The following is a 19,294-nucleotide window of genomic DNA, read 5'->3' as shown; positions in this document are numbered from 1 at the left end:
TAGCTCTAGCTAGGGATGTGCACGTTTATATGAATATCCGAATGTACGTTAGTCTTCAAATACTTGTCTGAGTATTTATTTCTGACAGAAAAAAATATATGTAGGCCTCTTTTAACACTGAAAAGGCTTTTTCTAAACTAACTAAAATATTCATGTGACATTGTTACATAGAAAGATATACCAAGACATTTGAAAGTATTAATTAAATAAAACAAACCTTTAAATTGAGTTTCTATGACGTGTACCATGCTCCCCATAAGAAGACCAGTACCATTCATGTCTGTAGCTTGTTGTTTATGTTGACCAATCGAAGCGGCTCAATGTGTAGCAATTAGAGTGAGAGTTCACTAATGCACAATGGAATTAAAAGTTAGCAAAAGGAGGAGAAGTAGGCTACAACGGGCAACTAACAGGTAGGCTGTTGTGTTAACTGAACGGGGTTGGGGGAAAAGCGCAGCATATGGCCTCGTTTAGCCTAACTAGCCTCTCTAGGCTACTCCAGTCAAGACAGGTACTGCTATATGGGATGATAAATAACATTGTGGCTACTACAAGTTAGCTAGTCTTGGCTGTAGCCGAGTTTCCTTGGCGTCTCTCTTTCTCCATCCATCTGCTCCCTCCAATGACTGTAAGACTCGCTCCCATCTCACACACACCGTCCCCTCTGCAGCTGCAGCAATAGAGCGCCAGCCTTTCCCCCAAGCCCAGCAGTGCTCAGGTTAAAAACATACGTTTAAGAAACACATGTATGGCTGAATGGTGCTCACAAGGACCACACTAGTTCCTACTCCAGCACAGAATCCATAACACACATCAACAACTACTCCCTGTAGCTACCATTCGGAGGGAGAGAGGTAAAGAGGGAAAGAGGGAAAGAAGAGTTGAATTATGAGCAACAAAAACAAAGTAGGAGTGTAGAGGATATTGGGAAGGATTTGGAAAGAAGGGAGAAAAGTTGGGACGGAGAAAGGTTGTAAATCAATTAAAGACAAAATAGGAAGATTACAGAGTTACAGTAAGGTAATATGTCTCTACAGCCACAGTCCAATTAGGTTTGACCCATCTCCTTAATTGGTCAGAGAAGAGCAAGAGACATAATCCTAGAGAGGAATTAGGGCTAGAACCTGTGGCAAAAAAGTGAATCGATCTTGCCTGGGGACAAAGCTGTACCACTATTGAGGGTAAAATTACTCACCTGAATAAGCCCAGTAGGAGTCTCCTCCTGCCGCCCTCCTCTCCCTCACCCTGCCCCCCTTGCTCCCATGATGCTCTTTTTCTACTGGCCCCGACTGGCCACCCTGTAGAGCTGAGGGAAATAGAGAGACAGAGGTTAGAGGTCATAAAGAATATATAAGAAAAACCTAATATTGAGTTGCACCCCTTTTGCCCTCAGAACAGCTTCAATTTGTTGGGGCATGGACCCTACAAGGTGTCGAAAGCGTTCCACAGGGATGTGCCCCATGCTCCATGTTGACTCCAATGCTTCCCACAGTTGTGTAAAGTAGGCTTGATATCCTTTGGGTGGTTGACCATTCTTGATACACACGGGAAACCCAGCAGTATTGCAGTTCTTGACACACTACTACTATACTACTACTACACTACTACTATACTACTACTACTATACCCGGTTCAAAAGCACTTCAATCTTTTGTCTTGCCCATTCACCCTCTGAATGGCACACATACACTATCCATGTCTCAATTGCCTCAAGGCTTAAAAAATATTATTTAACCTCCCCCGGTCTCCTCTCTTCCCCTTTCCTTCACTGATCGAAGTGGATTTAACAAGTGACATCAATAAGGTATCATAGCTTTCACCTGGATTCACCTGGTCAGTCTGTCATAGAAAGAGCAGGTGTTCTTAAAAGTCTAAGCCCTGTTTAAGCTGGGGGAGTACTACTAAACTATATGGAATAGTTTTAAGAAGGTTGTACCAAAGATCATTTTACTATTTGATTTAGAATTTTAAGACTTTTTTTTTTGAAGTATCAAAAAAAACTGAAACAATTATTTGATGAAAAATGGAAGGAAGTTTGTTTTGAAGTGTCTTTCCTCTATCTGAGAGATACAGTACATGGCTGACACATGCTCGTCAAACATGGCATTCCAAAATCATGGGCATTAATATGGAGTTACTCCCCCCTTTGCTGCTATAACAGCCTCCACTTTTTATGGAAGGCTTTCCACTAGATTTTGGAACATTGCTGCGAGACTTGCTTCCATTCTGCCACAAGAGCATTAGTAAAGTCAGGCACTGATATTGGGCGATTAGGCCTGGCTCTCAGTCGGCGTTCCAATTCATCCCAAAGGTGTTCGGTGGGGTTGAGGTCAGGGCTTTTGCGGGTCAGTCAGGTTCTTACACAGCGATCTCGACAAACTATTTCTGTACGGACCTCGCTTTGTGCACGGAGGCATTGTCATGCTGAAACAGGAAAGGGCCATCCCAAAACTGTTACCACAAAGTTGGAAGCACAGAATCATCTAGAATGTCATTGTATGCTGTAGCGTTAAGATTTCCCTTCACTGGCCTAGCCCGAACCATAAAAAAACGGTCCCAGACCATTATTTCTCCATCAACAAACTTTACAGTTGGAAATGGCACTATGCATTCGAGCAGGTAGCGATCTCATGGCATCCGCCAAACACAGACTCGTCTGTCAGACTGCCAGATGGTGAAGCGTGATCCATCACTCCATAGAACGCACTTCCACTTCTCCAGAGTCCAATGGCGGCGAGCTTTACACCACTCCAGCCAACACTTGACATTGCGCATGGTGATCTTAGGCTTATGTGCAGCTGCTCGGCCAAGGAAACCCATTTCATTACGCTTCCGACAAGCTGACGTTGCTTCCAGAGGCAGTTTGGAACTGGGTGGTGAGTGTTGCAACCGAGGACAGACGATTTTTACGCGCCATGCGCTTCAGCGGTCCCGTTCTGTGAGCTTGTGTGTGGCCCACCACTTCGCGGGGTAGCAGTCGTTGCTCCTAGATGTTTCCACTTATATTTCCACAATAACAGTTTCCACTTATGTTTCCACAATAACAACACTTATAGTTGATCGGGGCAGCTCTAGCAGGGCAGAAATCTGTCGAACTGACTTGGTGGAAAGGTAGCATCCTGTGACGGTGCCATGTTGAAAGTCACTGAGCTCTTCAGCACGTTCCATTCTACTAACAACGTTTGTCTATTGGGATTGCATGGTTGTGTACTCGATTTTATAGACCTGTCGGGTGTGGCTGAAATAGCCGAACCCACAATTTTGAAAGGGTGTACACATACTGTTGGCCATGTAGTGTATAAGAAAGATCAGGAAAAACTGAATAATACACTGAATAAAATATTCACTATATGGAACAACGATGTTTATTCTGAAGTGTCTGTCCTACTGTATTTCTACGAGATATAAGATAGATCAGGAAACATTTGTTGTTGTTTTTTTACATGTTTTGAACCACTTATTTTTGTCACTAAACAGTCTCCATATACTGTATACTTCCATTAATGTTTTCAACGGGTAACGGGGGACCTTCAGAGGCCTGCGGGGTGTCTTGCATTTAAACAGAGGGATAATATTATTGTGTAGCCCAAACTGTTCAGACACTACAGACATAAGTTGGCAGATCGGCTGTACCCACTTCAGACGAGTTACAAGACGCTTCTGGGGGTCGTAGAGCAAAACGGAGAACACCATCATGTTCGTGGGAGTCTCATCTTTCCATAGGGGCGTCATAATATTTTGGATGCTACAGATGATTTTGTGAGAAGAGCGATTTTCGGGCTGTCTCATGGTCTGAAAAACACTGCTCTAACTCTGTCACCTTTCACTACAAATGCAGAGTGTTACATACTGATATCTCTAGCTTAAACTGACAGATTTTTATGGGGATGTTTTTGTTATGCTAATTAGATTTCCGAAGGGGCGTGGACATCGACCTTAGGGGGTTAATGTTTTGTATAGTCAGTGTATGTTAGAAATGTCTAAACATGGGCCTCCCGAGTGGTGCAGCAGTCTACAGCAGTGCATGGCAGTGCTAGAGGTGTTACTACAGACCCAGGTTCATTCCTGAGCTGTGCCACAACTGGCACTGGCCGGGAGTCCCATAGGACGATGCACAATTGGCCCAGCGTCATCGAGGTTAAGGGAGGGTTTGGCCGGTGGGGCTTTATTTGGCTCATCGCAAACTAGCAACTCCAGCCAGCGGGCTGACCCCGGTCGCCAGTTGAACAGTGTTTCCTCCAAAACATTGGTGCGATTGGTTAAGTAGCGCGGTTAGTCGGGTTATGACACTTGGCTCCACTTTCACCTCTCCCGAGTCCGTTGAGGAGTAGCAGCGATGATACAAGATCAGAACAATTGGGGAGAAAAAGGGAGCAAAATACTTTTTTTTTTTTTTTTTTACAAATAATAAATTAAAAACATTTCTATACTTAGATTTTGGTGGGCTTTTGGTACACCTACCCTATTGTTTCATATTTTCTGTATTTACATTGAAGTAAAAATGTTTTGGGATCAAAAGTATATAAAAAGTATATAAAAAATTACAAAGGTATAATTCTAACTGCAATACAAAGTTATAAAATACAAAAAAAGTGTTCCTGGTCTTTGTATGTTAAACTCTAGGGAATGGGATAGATGTTGCCGTCTCAGCCTCAGGCAGGTCAATTAAGCCAAACTGCTGAGTAGGAGCCAGAACAATCTGGGCAATCATCCAAAATGATGAAGAGGGCAAAGAAAGAAAGGAACCATTCTGTGAGCCTTTATAACACCACAAAACTATGAAGACTGGAGCTGTAGATGGGTGTGGGTGGGATAACTCTTGAGAGGTCAAAGGTTTTTAGGGGGTTTGTGGTGCAACAGAACATGGATAGGATACTGTACTTATTGTATATCATGCACTGACACAAAGGTGACCCAAACAATGTACACTCTTCACTTCCTCTGTACTTCCTCTGTAACCCTTTCATAAAATAACCCTACTTTGCCATCCATTTTGTAGTGATGAAGGGAGAGTGAGATGGAGAGAGAGTTCAATCAGGGCAGAACAGAACATGCTGTGGGGGTTAAACAGCCAGAGACCTGGAGAAACAGAATAGGCTCTGGTGGTATACAGCCAGAGACCTGGAGAACCAGATGATAGTTTGATTGGCCCACAGGCCTTACCAGCAAAAGCAGGAGAAGACTGCCTGCCCCCACGAGACCAGCCCACACAGTAACCACAGCCCAGGTGTCATCATTGCTACACACAACGTAATGCTTTTTATTCCTCATTGCCTCCTGTATGGATCATGTAACCTACAGTATGTGTCCGTCTTCCCTCTGTGTGGATCATGTAACCTACAGTATGTGTCTGTCTTCCCTCTGTGTGGATCATGTAACCTACAGTATTTGTCTGTCTTCCCTCTGTGTGGATCATGTAACCTACAGTATGTGTCTGTCTTCCCTCTGTGTGGATCATTTAACCTACAGTATTTGTCTGTCTTCCCTCTGTGTGGATCATGTAACCTACAGTATTTGTCTTTCTTCCCTCTGTGTGGATCATGTAACCTACAGTATGTGTATGTCTTCCCTCTGTGTGGATCATGTAACCTACAGTATGTGTCTGTCTTCCCTCTGTGTGGATCATGTAACCTAGAGTATGTGTCTGTCTTCCCTCTGTGTGGATCATGTAACCTATATTATGTGTCTGTCTTCCCTCTGTGTGGATCATTTAACCTATAGTATGTGTCTGTCTTCCCTCTGTGTGGATCATTTAACCTATAGTATGTGTCTGTCTTCCCTCTGTGTGGATCATTTAACCTACAATATGTGTCTGTCTTCCCTCTGTGTGGATCATGTAACCTACAGTATGTGTCAGTCTTCCCTCTGTGTGGATCATTTAACCTATAGTATGTGTCTGTCTTCCCTCTGTGTGGATCATTTAACCTATATCATGTGTCTGTCTTCCCTCTGTGTGGATCATTTAACCTATAGTGTGTGTCTGTCTTCCCTCTGTGTGGATCATTTAACCTATAGTATGTGTCTGTCTTCCCTCTGTGTGGATCATGTAACCTACAGTATGTGTCTGTCTTCCCTCTGTGTGGATCATTTAACCTATAGTATGTGTCTGTCTTCCCTCTGTGTGGACTTTAACCAGAAGTAATGATCACCACCATCAGGGTTGATCCAAGAGGGAGGTGGAACAACAACAATAATAGTTTATCTGAAAACCCTCAGAGCCCTTTGATACTCGAGGCTGCTCTCACACACACTCACCATCCATCAACTGCATTCAGACAGTGCCTGGATTTCCTGAACAAACTGTATTCTGGAAATTGATGAGGAGGCTGTACTGTGCACAGAAATATAAACTGCAATTTGGAAATAACCAAATGGAAAAATCGAGTCCATGATTTTTCGTTCTGATAAGGTTGTTTAGGTGGTTTCAGATTACTGCCCATTCATGACGCCCAGTTACAGGCTGAGAAGCTACACAATATATAAAAAGTATGTGGACACTTTCAAATTAGTGGATTCAGCCATTTCAGCAAGACCCGTTACTGACAGGTGTATAAAATCAAGCACAAAGCCATGCAATCTCCATAGACAAACAGTGGCTGTAGAATAGCCTTACTCAAGAGCTCAGAGACTTTCAATGTGGCACCGTCACAGGATGTCAACTTTCCAACAAGTCAATCCGTCAAATGTCTGCCCTGTTAGAGCAGCAATGTTCCAACATCTAGAGGAAGAGTGGAGGCTGTTACAGCAGCAAAGGGGGGACCACCTCCATTAATGCCCATGATTTTGAAATGAGATGTTCAATGAGCAGATGCCCACAAACTTTTGATCAGGTACTGTATGTTAGCTGCTGCCTGCAGGAGGGGGAAGGAGAGAGACACATCCCCAACACATCTCCTAGAGTGTACCAGTAACAGAGATACTGGGCTCTGGCTTAGGCTATGAACTTGCACGTGGGGGGGTGGTATGCTCTTACCATGTACCTCATTGAACCAGGTTATCCACTGAGAGAGGGGAGACAGGGAGCTGTCCATCCCTGCGTTTGAAAGACTAGCCACATAGATACAGTAAAGATTTTCAATGTTCTCTGAGAGCCTACCCTGGGTGTGTGTGTGTCTGCACTTTACAAAGGTCTCTGACTTCTCTCTCCTTCAGCTGAGCGCAACACTACAGTAGTGGTGTAGGTAAGCAATATTAGAAAGCCTCCATCTTACATTGACTCAGTCATCAAATACACTCATCCTACCCTGCAACCTTTAATGCTCTGTTCTCAGTAGCTCCTCTCTCGCCCACCTCAGCCCAATTACCAGATACCAAAGATCATCTTTTAGGCCAACGCACTCAGAGACCCAAACATCTTAGATGCCTGCTGCAACTTGGTAAACATTTCCTTCTGCCAAGAACATTTAGAACTATAATAATACCACCCACCACCCCTCCTACAAATGGAAGTGTATGTACCCAGGATAGGGCTGTGGAAGTGTAGCCATGCCTATTATTTGAGAACACCCACTCCTCTCTAGTATTGTGTCATTGGGGAGTAGGGGGCTGATTGTAACTTTAGCCTTAGGAGTCAGAGGGGGATTCCTTTATTATTCTACAGCCCCCTCTTGAGAGTGACACACACACACCTCTCCTCTGCCCAGCACAGTTCTTACTGATAGTTGCATCATTAGAAGGGGGATTCATTAAGACTCTTCTCTCTGGCTTCAGGTGGTGCACTGTGCTGTTATGATCAAAAAGGTAACACTATCTCTTCAGCACCACAACGCTGATCTGGGAGGAAGTCATTGATGCTATATGAATAAGACAATTAATGACTCATGTTTTGTTAGCATCAATGAGCATATGAGGGATACAAAGCACTTGGTATGCATGTAGTAATTTTGGCTTTTGAGATGTAAGACAGACAGATGTCAGTGATCCAGACTTTTCTTTGATGTTCAGAAATACTGACAGGTGTCAGAAAATGGCTTCTATTGAAACATATTGAAACATATCTCCTGTCTGTGATGATGGGAGGTGAAAGAGCCAGCAGCTTATATCTAAATTGATAGTGTGGCAAGATGAATAGAGATAGAAAGAGGGGGACAGAGATAGAGGGGTAGAGTGAGACAGACACACAGAGTGAGACAGAGAGAGCGCATAGCCTCGCTATTGAGAGGCCGCCGTAGGCAGACATGGCTCTCAAGAGAAGACAGGCTATGTGCACACTGCCCACAGAATGAGGTGGAAACTGAGCTGCACTTCCTAACCTCCTGCCCAATGTATGACCATATTACAGACACATATTTTCCTCAGATTACACAGATCCACAAAGAATTCGAAAAAACAAATCCATTTTGATAAACTCCCATATCTATTGTGTGAAATACCAGTGTGCAGCACAGCATCAAGATTTGTGACCTGTTGCCACAGGAAAGGGCAACCAGTGAAGAACAAAGCACATTGTAAATACAACCCATATTTTTGTTTATTTATTTGCCCTTTTGTATTTTCACTACTTGCACATTGTGATAACACTGTATATAGCCATAACACGACATTTGAAATGTCTCTATTCCTTTGGAACTTTTGTGAATGTAATGTTTACATCTAATTTGTTATTGTTTATTCTACTTTTGTTTATTATCTATTTCACTTGCTTTGGCAATGTTAACATTTGTTTCCAATGCCAATAAAGCCCTTTTAATTTAATTGAGAGAGAGAGAGAGAGAGAGAGAGAGAGAGAGAGAGAGAGAGAGAGAGAGAGAGAGAGAGAGACAGAGAGAGGGAGAGAGAGAGACAGAGAGAGAGAGAGAGAGAGACAGGGAGAGAGAGAGAGAGAGAGAGAGAGAGAGAGAGAGACAGAGAGAGAGACAGAGAGAGAGACAGAGAGAGAGAGAGACAGAGAGAGAGAGACACAGAGAGAGAGAGAGAGAGAGAGAGAGACATCGCAGATATAAAGGTAAAGAAAGAGAGTGAGGGTTTGTCTGTGTGGGAGGATGGCACGCCGGCCAAGCAGCAACAGCGTAGCTACCTGAAGGCAACAGGCAGAAAAGTAGGGTTCCTCCCAGTCAGTCAGTCAGTCAGTCAGTCAGTCAGTCAGTCAGTCAGTCAGTCAGTCAGTCTTAGATCAGAGCTGAAGAGAGCACCATGTCAACAGTTTAAACTCCCTCCTCACCCAGGAGGGAGTCCCCTGTGGCCCCAGGATTAAAGCAGCCAGCTGAAGCCATAGAGCAGAGCAGACAACAACACAGGGCTCAGGGCCTAGGCCTGGGGAAGCCTGGTTAGAGCACTCATAGACCCTGAACCGTAATACACCTATCTCAACACAACCTGACACACACATGGCTTAGGTTTATAGGCCTGGGGAAGGATGGTAGAGCATGCTACGGCTATACATCTTTACACATCTGAAACAGCATCTACCTATTCATAGGTTGTACCTCCATCAGTCAGTCGTCATTGTTATGAACGTTTTGAAGACGTCTCACACGCTAACCAGACCGGCTGCATTGCGTGAGCGAGCGTGTACAAGTTATTCACAAGTACAGGCTATTCACAAGTACAAGTTATACGATTTAAAATATATATATATAAGTTCCAGTCAAAAGTTGAGAAGCCTACTCATTCAATGGTTTTTCTCCATATTTACTATGTTCTACATTGTAGAATAATAGTGAAGACATAAAAACTATGAAATAACACATTAAATCATAAAGAAACCAAAGAAGTGATTTGTTTAGCACTTTTTTGGTTACTATATGATTCCATGTTTTATTTCGGAAAGTATTCAGACCCCTAGAGATTTTACACATTTTGTTACATTACAGCCTTATTCTAACATGGATTAAATTGGTTCTTTCCTCATCAATCTACAAAAATACAGCATAATGACAAAGTTTAGAAATGTTTGAAAATGTATAAAAGATTTCATACTGAAATATCACATTTACATAAGTATTCAGATCCTTTACTCAGTACTTTGTTGAAGCACCTTTGGCAGCGATTACAGCCTTGAGTCTTCTTGGGAATGAAGCTACAAGCCTGGCACAACTGTATTTGGGGATATTCTCCCATTCTTCTCTGCAGATCCTCTCAAGCTCTGTCAGGTTGGATGCGGAGTGTTGCTGCACAGCTATTTTCAGGTTGAGAGAGAGAGGTTAAATCGGTTTCAAGTCTAGGTTCTGGCTGGGCCACTCAAGGACATTTAGAGACTTGTCCCGAAGCCACCCCTGTGTTGTCTTGGCTGTGTGTTTAGTGTCATTGTCCTGTTGAAAGGTGATCCTTCGCCCCAGTCTGAGGTATTGCACGCTCTGGATCAGGTTTTCATCAAGGATCTCTCTTTACTTTGCTCCGTTTTTCTTTCCCTCAATCCTGACTAGTCTCTCAGTAACTGCCGCTGAAAAAAATTCCCACAGCATGATGCTGCCAACACCATGCTTCACCATAGGGATGGTGCAAGGTTTCCTCCAGGCGTGATGCTTGGTATTCAGGTTCAATATTGGTTTCATCAGACCAAATAAAACATTTTCTCATGGTCTGAGAGTCTTTATGTGCCTTTTGGCAAACTCCAAGCGGGCTGTCAAGTGCCTTTTACTGAGGAGTTGCTTCTGTCTGGCCACTCTACAATAAAAGGCCTGATTGATGGAGTGCTGCAGTAATGATTGTCCTTCTGGAAAGTTCTCCCATCTCCATAGAAGAACTCTGGAGCTCTGTCAGAGTGACCATCGAATTCTTGGTCACCTCCCTGACCGAGGCCCTTCTACCTCAATTGCTAAGTTTGGCCGCAAGGCCAGATCTAGGAAGAGTACTGGTGGTTCCAAACTTTTGTCATTGAAGAATGATGGCGGTCACTGTGTTCTTGGTGAGCTTCAATGCTGCATACATGTTTTAGTACCCTTCCCCTGATCTGTGCCTCGACACAAACCTGTCTTGGAGCTCTACGAACAATTCCTTCGACCTCATGGCTCGGTTTTTTCTCTGACATGCACTGTCAACTGTGGGACCTTATATAGACAGCTTTTGTGTGCCTTTCCAAATCATGTCAAATCAACTGAAATTTCCACAGGTGGACTACAATAAAGTTGTAGAAAAATTGCAAGGATGATCTATGGAAACAGGACGCACCTGAGCTCAATTTTGAGTCGCATAGCAAAAGGTCTGAATACTTATTTAAATAAGTTATTTATGTTTGGGGGTCTGAATACCTACCGAATGCACTGTATGCGTTAGTTTTTTTGCTACTGTTGGTAGAATTAGCTAACGATAGTCGACTGTACCTGCGCACAAGCTACGGTATTTTTCATCATACGACTTATCTTTCATATTATTTTTAAATAGTTAGCCAACATGTTTTCAGCATTTTTACTTCCCTGATTTATCAAAACTCTTTTCTTATGCTCTCTCACGTTTCTCTGCAGCAAAGAGAGTGAACAATATGTTTGGAATCGTGAGAATCGCAATACAGATCGCATCGGCACCTGAGTATCGTGATAATATCATATATTGTGAGGTCCCTGGCAATTCCTAGCCCTAGTTACAAGCATCTGAGTTGACAAATGCTAAAAATGGAACTCGGTTCATAAAAACCAACGTGGGTGCATGGAAGATCACACTTGGTCCCTTTCAGACAATTTTTGTGAACTCAGTGCGGTTCACAAAATTTTTGGTGCATGGACAAACAAGTACAGAAAGTTTTGTTTAAATCAAAATGGAGGCTGTCAAAAAGTGATTGAATTCAAATGGATTTACCCAACAGTTAGCTAGCTAAATGTCCATGAATGTTTCATGTGTACTTTGACATGCACCAAAATTAATATAATTGATTCCCAATTGGTTTTGGTATTTTAACCTGTGTGCCATGATCACGTCTGGTGTGAATAGACAAAAATCAACACAGCGCACGGCCTGTCTGGTCAAGGTGTCAGCCTTAGTGACTCCTGAAGGTCGAGTGACTCCTGAAGGTCGAGTGGTGCCCGGTCAGTATTTTTACGTCCGGATGAAATGCATGCCCAAATTCAACTGCCTGCTACTCATCCCCAGAGGATAAGATATGCATATTATTAGTAGATTTGGATAGAAAACACCCTGAAGTTTCGAAAATTGTTTGAATCATGTCTGAGTATAACATAACTTATTTAGCAGGCGAAACCCAGAGGACAAACCATTCAGATTATTATTTTTTCAAGGTCACTCTCTTTTCAATGGATTTTCATTGTGAATCCAGATTTCTAAAGGGACCTTCTTGCAGTTCCTATCGCTTCCACTGGATGTCAAAGGTCTTTAGAAATTGGTTGTGTAATGAAGAAGTACGGCCATCTTGAACGAGGGTAACTTGAAGTGTACTGTTAGATAGAGGCGCGAGACCAGAAAGCTAGCTACAGTTTGTTTTCCTCCTGTATTGAACACAAATCATCCCGTCTTCAATTTTATCGATTATTTATGTTAAAAAATACCTAAAGTTGTATTACAAAAGTAGCTTGAAATGTTTTGGCAAAGTTTACAGGTAACTTTTGAGATATTTTGTAGTCACGTTGCGCAAGTTGGAACCGGTGTTTTTCTGGATCAAACGCACCAAATAAATGGACATTTTTTGATATATATAGACGGATTTAATCTAACAAAAGGACAATTTGTGATGTTTATGGGACATATTGGAATGCCAACAAAAGAAGCTCGTCAAAGGTAAGGCATGAATTATATTTTTATTTCTGTGTTTTGTGTCGCGCCTGCAGGGTGGAAATATGCTTCTCTCTCTTTGTTTTACGGAGGTCCTATCCTCAGATAATAGCATCGTTTGCTTTGGCCGAAAAGCCTTTTTGAAATCTGACATGTTGGCTGGATTCACAACAAGTGTAGCTTTAATTTGCTACCTTGCATGTGTGATTTCATAAGTCGCTCTGGATAAGAGCGTCTGCTAAATGACTTAAATGTAAATGTAAATGTTTATAGTAATTTGTTTGAATTTGGCACTCTGCATTTTCACTGGCTTTTGGCCAGGTGGGACGCTACCGTCCCACATATCCCAGAGAGGTTAAATATGGGGCTAATGATTGTTTTGTCTGAATTACTTAGCGGCCTGGAAATACCATGACATTACAAAAGTAGGCAAATTATTATTAGGAAACAACTTTGCCATTATTTTGATGTCGTCAAATTTACTTTTGAGAAAGGCAATGTTGACATTAGCTAGCAAATGTTGTAAAAAATAGCTAGCAATCCTAACTTTGGCTAGCTAAAATCCAGTGCTCTCACCTCAATCTTAGCTACCTAGCTAAAGTTATACTGCATCTAAAGTCAATCTGATGACATTACAATGATGACAAAAGGTTTCCATACTAATTATTTACCTTCCTTTGAAATGTCATCATGTTTCCAAGACATTATAATGCACTTGATTAAATGAGAATCCTTCGAGTACAACCTTTCGTCTGTCAGTCCATTTCGTCGTCAGTCCATTAAATACTAGTTAAATACCATTAAATACTAGTACGCAGGATTTATACAGTAGACTGGAAAACAGACAAAACAACTCCTTATCCAAAGAGCATCTCTCACACGCACTCATTATTTTCCTCCTTTTCCCCTGAACCATATATCCAACTAGCCCTTTCTATTTCCAGCTCTACACAGTTCTCCCTGTAGACCTCACACAGTGTTCAAAAACAAGCAGTGTTACCCTGGAGAAGAGAAGAAATACCTCAGTAAAGCCACCACAGGACCACTACACCTTCATTATAATTCATAAAAGGCCATACTTCCATCTCTTAACCATGAGCATGGTTACCAGGTATAGCCTGGCATGGACCTGAGGATTATGATGAACATGCTCATCCCCTGGATTAATTAACTCACCCCAGCTCAAAAATTGTATTCAGTTGAACTCAAGTAGTGATAAATATCAACAAAGACATTCACACAGTGACAGTGTTAAAAAGCAAGCTCTGCTCTCCACTCCAATGAGGGCATTCACAACACTCAGGACCAGGAAGAGAAATAGTCAGGAATACAGTACAAATACAGTACTGTAAAATAGCCCGCCTAGGAATACATCTCTACAAAACGTTCAGCATGGTGCCTGCTATGAGAAAGCACTTTCTACCCTGGCAGGGATTATTTAGCCTTGCAGGGGGGTCCTGAGGGCATTACTGCAGGCCTGTGTCCCAAATGGCACCCTATTCCCTATATCAGTGTTTCTCAACTCCAGTACTCCCAACAGTACATATTGTTGTTGTGGCCCCGGGCAAGCACAGCTGATTCTACATGTCAAATAATCATCAAGCCCTTGACAAGTGGAATCAGGTGTTTTTGTCTGGGGCTACAACAAAAATGTGTGCTGTGTAGGGAGTACTCGGGGACTGGACTTGGGAACCACTTCCCAATACAGTACCAGTCAAAAGTTAGGGCACACACTGACTCATTCTTCAAAGTAGCCACCCTTTGCCTTGATGACAGCTTTGCACACACTTGGCATTCTCTCAACCAATTAAAAGGTGTGCCTTGTTAAAAGTTAATTTGTGGAATTTATTTTCTTCTTAATGCGTTTCAGCCAATCAGTTCTGCTGTGACAAGGTAGGGGTGGTATACAAAAGATAGCCCTATTTGGTAAAAGTCCATATTATGGCAACAACAGCTCAAATAAGCAAAGAGAAACGACAGCCCATCATTACTTTAAGACAGGTCAGTCAATCCAGGAAAACGTTGAAAGTTTATTCAAGTGCAGTCACAAAAACCATCAAGCGCTATGCTGAAACTGGCTGTCATGAGGACCGCCAAAGGAAAGGAGGACCCAGAGGTACCTCTGCTGCAGAGCATAAGTTCGTTTGAGTTACCAGCCTCCGTAATTGCAGCCCAAATAAATGCTTCACAGAGTTCAAGTAACAGGCACATCTCAACATCAACTGTTCAGAGGCTGCATGAATCAGGCCTTCATGGTCAAATTGCTGCAAAGAAACCACTACTAAAGGACGACAATAATAAGAAGAGACTTGCTTGGGCCAAGAAACATGATCAATTGACATTAGACCGGTGGAAATCTGTCCTTTGGTCTGATGTGTCCAAATGTGAGATTTTTGGTTCTAACCACTGTGTCTTTGTGAGACGCAGCGTAGGTGAACAGATGATCTCCGCATGTCTGGTTCCCACCGTGAAGCATGGAGGAGGTGTGATGGTGTGGAGGTGCTTTACTGGTGACATTGTTGGTAATTTATTTAGAATTCAAGGCACACTTAACCAGCATGGCTACAACAGCATTCTGCAGCGATACACCAACCCATCTGGTTTGCGCTTAGTGGGACTGTCATTTGTTTTTCAACAGGACAATGACCCAACACACCTCCAGGCTGTATAAGGGCTATTTGACCAAGACGGAGATTGATGGAGTGCTGCATCAGATGATCTGGCTTCCACAATCACCCGACCTCAACCCAATAGAGATGGTTTGGGATGATTTGGACCGTAGCATGAAGGAAAAGCAGCCAACAAGTGCTCAACATATGTGGGTACTCCTTCAAGAATGTTGAAAAAGTATTCTAGGTGAAGCTGGTTGAGAGAATGCCAAGAGCGTGCAAAGCTGTCTTCAAGGCAAACATTGAAGAATCTAGAATATAAAATATATTTTCATTTGTTTCACACTTTTTTGGCTACTACAGGATTCCATATGTATTATTTCATAGTTTTGATGTCTTCACTATTATTCTTCAATGTAGAAAATAGTAAAAATAAAGAAAAAACATTTAATTAGTAGGTGTGTCCAAACTTTTGACTGGTACTGTAGAGTGCGCTAAAGGGGTGACCTATAAAGGGCATAGGGTGCCAAAAGGGATGCGCCCTGCAAAGGCGGCAGAGATCATGTGATCCTACAGTAAATAATACAACAGACTGAGTTGACCTCTGTTCTCTCTGTTTGAATCTGCACCGGAAAAACTGGCACAATAATCTGCTTTAGTTACAGTACACTGGCTTGCAACAGTAGTTGATTAGTGGACTACAGAGTGTATAATGGGGACATGTCAAAAATCTGCTGGTTTATATTTAGTTGATGTCCTAAATCTTCATTGTAATACTGTTTACAATTAAAATACTATTAGAAAACAACCATGTCAAAGGGAAAGTTCATTTTGAGTTTGTGTGCACAGCGCAGCGCCATTGTATCTGCTTCTCAACCCTTCATGTTCACATAACCACATCCAACTCTCTTCCATTTTAGCTAGAATCACATCAAGCTGCTGTCTGAATAATCCAGTAATGGCCTTGAATCCTTCCAGCTATAGTATAGCAAGCCACATCATGTGCCATGATCAGAGTCTTTCCCACCCACTACACTGTTACTGTTTTAAACAGTCATATACTGTACATGGGCGGTAGGTCCTTGTTGTATGTACTCCCAGAGGCACTGTTCCTTCATTCCAACTTGTTAAGCTTCTAAGAGGTTTGGTGGTTGTCTGTAGTTATGTTGGACACTTCTAACCTTCTACCATGATGATCCAGTTGAGAGCAGCATCTTCAGCTGATGTCATTTCTTCATTAAATTACAGATTCTATGAGCCAAACAGAGGAAGAAGCAAACGCAAAACCTCTCCCAAAAGCAAAACCTTTAAAAACAGGTTTTGTTGTATAGCATTCCCAATGTTCTGTACGTAAACATTAGCTTGTGTTCAAATAAAGTGTTACCATGATGGAAATCAGGCCTAGTTATTGTGTATCAAATCTAATGGACTCTCCTGACTTAAGAACTGACTTAAATCCAAACATACATATACGCCTACCAACCAGAGACATATGTAGCTTCCTCTCCACAGGGACTGCACTCGATGAGAACATTGCTAGATGTTTAGTGAAAGCATCAGACTGTGAGAGACTGCTCTTGTGGAATTCCTTGGGCACCATGTGGAGAACAGATGTGCAGTAGACCCAGTCCGGCTGGCAGCTGATGTCTGTGTGGTGAGCCTAGCTGCTCTCCCAGTTTGTCTCCAATGAAGAATGCCCACTGTGCTGTGAACAACTCACCCACCGACTGTTTACATGGCAATGTTCCCGGTCTATATTTTTTTGCATGGTTAGAAACTCTCCGCTTGTGTTTACTCTACTTAAGTAAGTGTTTATAAGAGGAAAGGCCACCATGTTAAATCCCATGCATTTCCACAGACAAAAACTCACTGAGTCGAAAGGTGAGAACACGGTACGAAGAACAGTGAGTGAGTTGAGGGGAGTGGGAGAGAAGAGATGCCAAAAGAAGTGTGTGTGCTTTTTCTCATTCCTCAGGCTCTTCCTCTCCATCTCCAGCTGGAGACGGTGTTTGTGTTGACCCTCAGAACTATACCACCCATAGGCCTGCCAGGAAAAAACGAGATTGCTAAAATCAGCCAACGATGTGGTGATGGGAACACAACCCCAAGACTTATACATAAACCACAACTAATTAATAGTCAAACAAACTCTTACAACCAACCTCAATGGAAACAGGTACAATGCTGTAAATAAACTAATCAAATCAAATCAAATTGTATTTGTCACATACACATGGTTAGCAGATGTTAATGCGAGTGTAGCGAAATGCTTGTGGTTCTAGTTCCGACAATGCAGTAATAACCAACAAGTAATCTAACTAACAATTCCAAAACTACTGTCTTATACACAGTGTAAGGGGATAAAGAATATGTACATAAGGATATATGAATGAGTGATGGTACAGAGCAGCATAGGCAAGATACAGTAGATGGTATCGAGTACAGTATATACATATGAGATGAGTATGTAAACATAGTGGCATAGTTAAAGTGGCTAGTGATACATGTATTACATAAGGATGCAGTCGATGATATAGAGTACAGTATATATGTATGCATATGAGATGAATAATGTAGGGTAAGTAACATTATATAAGGTAGCATTGTTTAAAGTGGCTAGTGATATATTTACATAATTTCCCATCAATTCCCATTATTAAAGTGGCTGGAGTTGAGTCAGTGTCAGTGTCAGTGTCAGTGTGTTGGCAGCAGCCACTCAATGTTAGTGGTGGCTGTTTAACAGTCTGATGGCCTTGAGATAGAAGCTGTTTTTCAGTCTCTCGGTCCCAGCTTTGATGCACCTGTACTGACCTCGCCTTCTGGATGATAGCGGGGTGAACAGGCAGTGGCTCGGGTGGTTGATGTCCTTGATGATCTTTATGGCCTTCCTGTAACATTGGGTGGTGTAGGTGTCCTGGAGGGCAGGTAGTTTGCCCTCGGTGATGCGTTGTGCAGACCTCACTACCCTCTGGAGAGCCTGACGGTTGAGGGCGGAGCAGTTGCCGTACCAGGCGGTGATACAGCCCGCCAGGATGCTCTCGATTGCGCATCTGTAGAAGTTTGTGAGTGCTTTTGGTGACAAGCCGAATTTCTTCAGCCTCCTGAGGTTGAAGAGGCGCTGCTGCGCCTTCTTCACGATGCTGTCTGTGTGAGTGGACCAATTCAGTTTGTCTGTGATGTGTATGCCGAGGAACTTAAAACTTGCTACCCTCTCCACTACTGTTCCATCGATGTGGATAGGGGGGTGTTCCCTCTGCTGTTTCCTGAAGTCCACAATCATCTCCTTAGTTTTGTTGACGTTGAGTGTGAGGTTATTTTCCTTTCCTTTCCTAAACACAGTCTTGGTCACAGTCATAGCATTTATTATATTACGTTACATGCCTTTATAGATACTGTTAACCCTTCTTGAGATCCATCATCTTTCATTTGTGCAAGATCAAGCTTCAATAGAAAAGAAGCTTAGTGTTACATCTTCATCTCAACGACACACCGAGCTGACATGAGCTGAGCTCTGACCTGGACATCTGCTACCTGACCAATCCCTAGTAAGGTCGCCCTCCACTAGGGAAGAACTCCTGGTCAGTAGTGACTTGACCGGTCAAATATCACTAGGGCAAAGCAGCAGCTTTGTTGTTCCTCAGAGAACTTTAGATTAGTTCCACTGTCAGGACAATTGTTTACAGAATACCTTTACTGAGATCACTTTTTGTAAACAATGACCAGATTTACTACTCTGAAACTAAATCTCTCTGACATGTAAATTATGTAGTCTCCAGCAAGCTCATTTTCCCCTCTCCACACGGTGTGGTGGGAAAAACCCTAACAGCCTGGCATTTCCTCTGTACTCATAATGGTACCGTTGATGACCCAGTATTCTATTGTGTGACTGAGGAAAGACTTGACCTCTTTTGCCAAGCCCCACTGTAAGACTTCCTGAGGGGTCGTTCCACCTCAAAAAGCAAAAGAAAGAGGATTTGAATCCTATAATTTAAAATGGCCAATTTCATTGCAATCATATAGCTTAA

The 19,294-nt window shown here is 42.5% G+C and overlaps 1 protein-coding gene across 1 annotated transcript in view; it reads right to left on the bottom strand.

The window, feature by feature from the left end:
• Positions 1 to 19,294, bottom strand: part of LOC115142449 (receptor-type tyrosine-protein phosphatase gamma-like) — a 241,688-nt gene that overhangs the window by 203,878 nt on the left and 18,516 nt on the right. Inside the window, exon 2 of the mRNA XM_065002572.1 lies at positions 1,196 to 1,306. Within this exon, the coding sequence (XP_064858644.1) occupies positions 1,196 to 1,306 (111 nt within the window). The remainder of the gene's footprint in view (positions 1 to 1,195; positions 1,307 to 19,294) is intronic.

The sequence above is a fragment of the Oncorhynchus nerka genome, linkage group LG2 (genome assembly GCF_034236695.1).
Source record: "Oncorhynchus nerka isolate Pitt River linkage group LG2, Oner_Uvic_2.0, whole genome shotgun sequence".
Classification (NCBI taxonomy): domain Eukaryota; kingdom Metazoa; phylum Chordata; class Actinopteri; order Salmoniformes; family Salmonidae; genus Oncorhynchus; species Oncorhynchus nerka.
Note: the sequence above shows the minus strand (reverse complement) of the source record. Positions and strands in the feature narration are given on the sequence as shown.